The 7450-nt window shown below is 36.1% G+C and overlaps 1 protein-coding gene across 1 annotated transcript; it reads left to right on the forward strand.

The window, feature by feature from the left end:
* The first annotated feature begins 522 nt into the window (after positions 1–522).
* On the forward strand, positions 523–6035 carry LOC121256647 (pentatricopeptide repeat-containing protein At4g08210). Its single transcript, XM_041157489.1, has 4 exons — positions 523–755; positions 1515–4007; positions 4576–4643; positions 5841–6035. The coding sequence occupies exon 2, from the start codon at positions 1647–1649 to the stop codon at positions 3762–3764; it is 2118 nt and encodes a 705-aa protein (XP_041013423.1). The 5' UTR covers positions 523–755; positions 1515–1646; the 3' UTR covers positions 3765–4007; positions 4576–4643; positions 5841–6035.
* The last annotated feature ends 1415 nt before the right edge of the window (positions 6036–7450 follow it).

The following is a 7450-nucleotide window of genomic DNA, read 5'->3' on the forward strand; positions in this document are numbered from 1 at the left end:
ATGTGTTTTTTTTAATTATTTTTTATATAAATTTTTTTAATATTTTTTTAAAATAAAATAAATTTAAAACAACATTAAAAATATTTCTTTAATTAGAAAGTAAAAAAAAAATTATTAAAAAATATTTCTTTAATTACCAATAAAATAAAAAATATTAAAAAAATATATATGCTAGTTCTCCGGCGGGAGCTCTAGCATTATTCGTGCGTAAAAACAGGGCTCGAGTATTTAGAAGAACTCTACTCCGACTCTTCCCTGCTCGGAACTTCCTCTACTCTCTTTCTCTACGCAAATTCGTTTTCGCAGCCAACGGCCTTTCGTTCTCTCGCTCCGTTGCATCATCAGGTTTGATCGAACTCGCGATTCATATCGGATTTATCATCCACTTCTGTTTGGCAGCTGAGAAAACTGATGGAAACTTTAGCTGAACTAGTTTTAAATGAAGCTTCTAATATTCTCTGAACTATTCGTTTTTTTTAATGACCAAACGGGAAAGTTAACATGCACAAAATAAAAAAATAATAAAAAAAAAAAATAAAGAGAGAAACTTTATTTTTTCTCTTTTATATTTTGGGCAGCTTGGATTCCAATTCATCTCATACGCTGGTTATGTAGGGAGTCGACGGCTAAATGAGATCTAGAAAGCTCTTATTTTTTTCTCTTTTTCTTTTCTGTTCTTCGGTTTGCCTAAGGAATTTCTTTTAGTTTATTCTTCTACTAGTTGTTTTCCTCTGTACGAAGCGAGTTCATCCGAGGTATCTAAGTTTTTATTTTACAATCTGTCTCTGTTTTTCTTTTGTTTTAGCTTACACATGTATTTTACTACTTGACTGTCTCACTGTTAATATATGAGATGGTTTTTTTTTTTCTTTTCAATTTTGAGTTGAATTTTACTGTGATTTCGGTAGCCTGGGTTTTGGATCTTATTTAAAAATGGATTTATCTATTTATTCTGTAGTTTCTATGGACTTAGTTATAATAAAAAAACATAAATCGTCCACTACACCTATTTTCCTTGCGGTTTGCTATTTGCATAGTTAGTGAGCTGTTAAAATTTTCTTCGAGTCTCGAAACAGTGAATGTTATTGGTTGGTATGGCTAACTCTCTGCACCTATAACCTGCATTTCTTAGAATTTTTAGTGTTAGGAAATATGTATTGGAACTTGTATGTAAAGTTGTGTGGTTGTATGCATCTAGAAAATGAGACAATTATTTAGAATGAATGTAACTTGAATAAGATTATGCTAGCGAAAACTTGTTCTTCTTATTAAAATGGTAAAAGTTATTATTTTATTGGTTGTACATGATGTTGGACAGTGATCTGTATTCACGAGTACTATTGTGGTCAAGTTCCTAGGAAGAATTCTTAATCCTTATTTCAGTGGCTGCAGTATGTTCTCTTGCCACAAAATGTTAATGAAGCTTAGAGTTGTAGCAGTTGGATGGTCTATTGGTTTTGGTTGGCAGCTGAGATTCTGCAATAATGCTAATCCAATATTTCATTTATATGCAGTGTGGAAGCATTTATGTCATGTTCTGATTGTTATTTTGAATGAGGATAACTGCTTATTTCCTTGTATGAAGGAGTATTGTTGTTTTCTGTGGTGCTTGCTCTTAAACACATGGGTTTTTTAAGTGCTTATAAATGGACACGAAAGTCCATTTCAACAGCTTTGCGCCACTGTGGGGAATCATGGATTTGAACCGCATTGCAATAGCTTTGCGCCACTGCGGGAGAGTTCAAGCTCTCAATCATGGCAGAAGACTTCATTCTGATTTGATCAAAACCGGGGTTTTGAATAATGTGTTCCTTGCCAACAATCTGATATCCATGTATGTGGAGTTTTGTCATCTGAAATATGCACACAAGGTGTTCGATGAGATGCTTGAAAGAAATGTGGTTTCGTGGACCACCATGGTCTCTGCGTATACTAGTAGTGGAAAACCTCAGGAAGCTCTTGGAATATATAATCAGATGTTAGAGTTCGGTTCAGAGGAACCGAATGGGTTTATGTACTCTGCAGCTCTTAAAGCATGTGGTCTGGCGGGTGATTTGGAATTGGGAAAATTAATTCATAAGAGAGTTTCTGGAGGTGAATTCCAGTTTGACATTGTTTTGATGAATAGCCTTTTGGACATGTATGTCAGATGTGGAAGTTTGACCGATGCCAGGAGTGTTTTTGCTGAGATTCTGTGCAAGAATGCAATTACTTGGAACACAATCATTTCAGGGTACTGTAAAGAAGGTTTGATGGAAGAGGCAGTGGATTTGTTTTATCAAATTCCAGAACCGAATGTTGTATCCTGGAACAGCATCATTGCTGGTTTTGCAGATAATGGAAGCCATCTTGCATTAGATTTTGTGCACATGATGCACCGAGAAGGCCTTAAGCTTGATGGATTCACATTTCCTTGCGCTCTTAAATCGTGCTGTAGCCATGGTTTCATAGCTTCTGGTAAACAGATTCACTCACATGTTGTTAAGTCAGGTTATGAGTCTGACTGTTTTACTGTATCAGCTCTTGTTGATATGTACTCAAATTGTAATATATTAAATGAAGCAATAAAGCTATTTAATCTATGCTCTGGGTGTAATGCTTCTGCTTGTGATAGCATGGCACTTTGGAATTCTATGCTGTCTGGATATGTTGTCAATGAGCAATATGGAGCTGCTTTCAACCTGGTTTCACAAATCCATCAATGGGCTGTATATTTTGATTCCTATACTTTTGGTAGTACTTTAAAAGTCTGCATCCACTTATGTAATTTAAGACTTGGTCGTCAAGTGCATGGTTTGATTGTCACAAATGGGTATGGGTTAGATAATGTTGTTGGAAGCATTCTTATTGATCTATATGCAAAGCAAGGAAATATTAGCGACGCCCTAGGATTATTTCTTAGGCTTCAGAAGAAAGATATTGTAGTCTGGTCTGGTTTAGTTGCAGGGTGTGCTAGAATGGGTTTAGGCTCACTGGTCTTTTCCCTTTTCGAAGATATGGTCAATTTGTGTCTTGATGTAGATCAGTTTGTTGTTTCAAATGTTCTGAAGGTTTGTTCAAGTTTAGCATCTATTCGAAGTGGAAAACAGACTCATGCTTACTGTGTTAAGAGTGGATATGACACAGAGGAGGTTACAGTAACAGCTCTGATTGACATGTACTCAAAATGTGGTGATATTGAAGATGGGTTAGCTTTGTTTGATTCCATGCCAAAAAAGGACGTTGTGTGTTGGACGGGGATCATTGTGGGATGTGGGCATAATGGAAGATCAATGGATGCAATTAAAATTTTTTGTAAGATGGTAGAGTTGGGTTTGAAGCCAAATGAAATTACCTTTACAGGTGTTCTTTCTGCCTGTAGACATGCTGGCTTGGTTGAAGAGGCGCGGACCTTATTTCAGTCCATGAAAACAGAACATAGAGTGGAACCGCAATTGGAGCACTATCATTGCATTATTGATCTTCTTGGCCAAGCTGGATACTTCAAAGAGGCAGAAAATTTGATTGCTGACATGCCTTTTGAGCCTAACAAAGCCATATGGTTCTCGTTGCTTAGGGCCTGTGGAACCCACAGGAATATGGAACTGGTTAATATAATTACTCAACACCTTCTTGCATCCTCACCAGAAGACCCTTCAGTATATGTGACACTTGGCAATGTTTATGCAACATTTGGATTGTGGGATAGTTTAAGCAAGGCGAGGGAAGCAGTCAAGGAAGTGGGCACAAGAGAAGCTGGAAAAAGCTGGATTGAGAGAATTTGAGATACCTGGCTAAGCAATTCAGCTTTACTGGTTTGCATGGTGCGACTGGGTTGTCTAATACTTGAACCAAGTCCTAGCATGTGTGTGGAACAGTGTGATCATCCGTGTTTAAAGTTAAGGCCCCTTTATATGGCAAACAACCCTATCGCAAGATATGGAAATATCACAATGTATATGAATTTTGGAAGTATCTGGAAAAACTTGGTAGCTCAATTGACAGAGATGCTGCATTGCAGTTATGGGGTATGTTGATCACTTCCTTTTCTTATTTTAAACCCTCAGCTCGATCGATGAATTTCAAAATTATTACAAGAAAATCTTATTTATTTTAGTGTTAGTGTTGAGCAACTTGATCTTCTTTCCCCATACTCTCGTTTGTTTTGATAAACCTCATAATTTTCTTGAGTGGAAAGAGAGCAAGAGCTGTTTATATAATGTTCCAAAATAACTCTGTCATCCAGAGTCATAATGTATAGGCTCTTTAACTTATTTTAGAACTCAATATCCATTGGTATATGAAATGAAATTGCATGAGTAGAGAAAACAACAAAAGACACAAGTTGGGAAAAACTGAGCCCCCTTATGTTCCACAAAATAATTTTTGGCTTCATAAAACTCCATCCGTTGCCCCTCCCTTCTATTTTTAACACTTTTTTTTTCCTTCATGGTCAATGGTTTTAATTGGTCGATGGACCCGACTACCTACATTTTTCCCTACAGATTCTAATGCTAGTAGTCTTTCATTCTTTTGCCTGCTAATGCATGACTGGAAAGGAGTTGCATTAAACTGATATTCCCCATTGAATTTCAGAGTCTTCTGGCCCTAGTGGTTACATGATTGTTGAGGCTAATGTTGGTCTTAATCAACAACACTCTGGGGTATGTTATTATTCTCTTGTAATTTTATTTCTGATTTTCTTGTTTCTGTAGAGACTAAGAAGGATTTACCAAAAAATGCAGAAACTAGAAAGGGTATCGACCAATGATAAGAAATATTAAATGGGGCTCTAAAAACAACTAGATATCAATAGTGTAATACATTGGTTAGGACTGTTCATCCGGGCCGGCCCGGTCTAGAACCCGGATAACTAGGTTTCGGCCTGCATTTAATCTGGTGGGCTGGTACCTGCATCTCAAAACTCAGATCTATGCGGTCCAGGTACAATTTTGACACTCGGGTTTAAAGTTTAAACCTGGTACTTGGGTTGTATAAAAATAAAAACCCTAGGCCCCGACTCTCCAGTACTCCCCCTCCTCTGCAGACTCTCTCTCTCTCTCTCTCTCTCTCTATGAACTTCAGGCAGTAGAGAAACCCTAGCCTCCTTCATCGTGACCCACTAACCCTTGACCCATCATCGTGACCCCATCGCCATTGCCGAATCGTCGTCATCTCCATTGCCGAATCGTCGTCATCTCCATCGCCGAATCATCGTCATCTCCTTCATTGCTAAATCATCATCATCTCCTTCATCACCGAATCGTCGAGCTTGTGTCACTCTTCCTCTGCCGATCGAAGATCTGTTTTTCATGGCCGTCTTCTTCTACTTTTTGCTCTGTTTGGCTAGATTTGCTATTTTATTTTAAAGAATTTTTCTTTTGTTGCCAGATTTGCAAGAGGATCCCAAACTAGTGGATGCTGGTGGCTATCGGGTCAATATTAAGGAAATTTTGGGGAAATTAACCTAGGAATGATAAAGAAAGTAAATAAATTATTAGATCGGATCAGGAATAAAAAATTGGAAGTGTTCATTAATTCATGTCAAGAACAGGAAGCTCTTCTGTGGCTTTGGTACTACCATATTCTCCAATATCATGTATGCCTCACCCCTATCAGTTATGGTAAGATATTAATTTCTACCTTTTTCTTTTGTTTCCTTGTTATTTCTTTAATGAAGGGATGTGCATGTAGTCCCAGATTCAACTAATGCCACAGAGTTGCAGTTTTCACCTTTATTTTTTGGTTAATTAATGTAGCTTTTAAGTCAATTTTAATAATTCAAATGATATATTGATTTTGTTTCAACATGTACATACATGCAGATAATCACAAACCTTTCTGTTGAATACATCTTGCAGATAAGCTTGGACCAACAATGGCTGTTCTGAGACAGGAAATCATCAGAAACTAAATTCAATTGTGGAGGAATGCATTGATTGCATGAAGCAGACATATTATGTATTGGTGGCTCTATGTAATCCACTTTTGATATGTAATTTCATATATTATAATTTGTGTTTTGTAATATAATGTATAAATACCAAATAATGAAATATGTGGTATATTCGGATATCCGATCCTGAACCCGAGTGAACAGTCCTAACATTGGTAATCATTTATGTCCCTTGATGTGCATATAAAGTTTGTTCATAATGTTTAATCTTCTTTTGATAGATATGCAATGCAGTGGCGATAGCTGGAATTTCAAATATAAAGTTCGTTCTTAATGCTTAATCAACCCAAAGTAGCTGCTGGGTTTCTAGGTTCATGTTCATCGGATGCAGATATGAGTCTCAAATGGAAGGAAAAACACTGTTTCAATAAAAAAAATAAAAGGCCCAACTTTTATTTGATCTATTTAATTTTCTGAAAATTTTGCTGCAAAAAGGAAAAAACAGTCCTTTGAAATTTTGAATTTACTGTAAATGCCAGCTTAGATAGGGAAAATGGGAGGTTTGAAATGGTTTTTGTGTTGATGCCATGCTTAAGAGAAAAATGATCCAATGTACATTTGATTGCTGAAACGTTGAGGGCCCATCCTAGTGCATTTGAAAGCTACAATCGGAATATAAACAGCACAATCAAAATATGAAGATGAAAAATACTTGATAATTGACCAAAAGCAAGTTACAATGGAGAGTATTTATTATGGGCAGCTAGTCTAATCTAAACTAATGATGCAGCATGTAAAGTTGCATGTCTCCAAGCAAAAACAGGTAGTTTTGTTTTCAAAAGCAAAAGTCTAGCAATTAATTGTAGTCGTTTAATAAACAACTTGGCCAAACCATTATGAGTATGTTCATGGGCAACTGAATGTTCAACATGAATTTCTAATGACATACAATAATCATCAAAGGTTTAAGATGTAAATTCTCCTACATTACCCAATCTAATAGACTTGATTGGATAATCACGAATTGAGCTCGTAATCTAATTATTTGTGCAAGAAGTCTAGCAAATGCAACATTACTATTAACGAGTAGACAAACATATGACTATCTAGTTGTTACATCTATTAATAACATAAAATATCTAAATGGTCCACATGATGGATGTATTAGCCCACATGTCCCTATGAATTCTTTCTAAAAATGACGGAAATTCAATTGCTACCTTAGAATGGGATGGTCTGGTAATTAGTTTTCCTTGAGAACATAATGCACATGAATAATCACTTGATAAAAGAATCTTCTGAAATTTTAGAGGATGTCCATGTGAGTTCTCAAATATACATCGCATCATAATTGATCCCGAATGTCTAAGGCGATAATGCCAAAGCATAAAGATCTTTGGATCAGAGCACTTCCGGGCATTATAATAATTGGTTCAATTGTATTTGTAGTTGTATAATATAAGCCCGAAGAGAAAGCTAGCAATTTTTCAATATGAGTTTTTGACTTGAAATTATAGAAGCAATATAAAGATATTCATTACTGCATTCATTGATGGTTTCAACATGATAACCATT

This window comes from Juglans microcarpa x Juglans regia, chromosome 3D (assembly GCF_004785595.1).
Source record: "Juglans microcarpa x Juglans regia isolate MS1-56 chromosome 3D, Jm3101_v1.0, whole genome shotgun sequence".
NCBI lineage: Eukaryota > Viridiplantae > Streptophyta > Magnoliopsida > Fagales > Juglandaceae > Juglans > Juglans microcarpa x Juglans regia.

Excerpts from the sequence above, each read along its gene's own strand:
- LOC121256647 (XM_041157489.1), top strand. The coding sequence starts at position 1,647 with ATGGACACGAAAGTCCATTTCAACAGCTTTGCGCCACTGTGGGGAATC.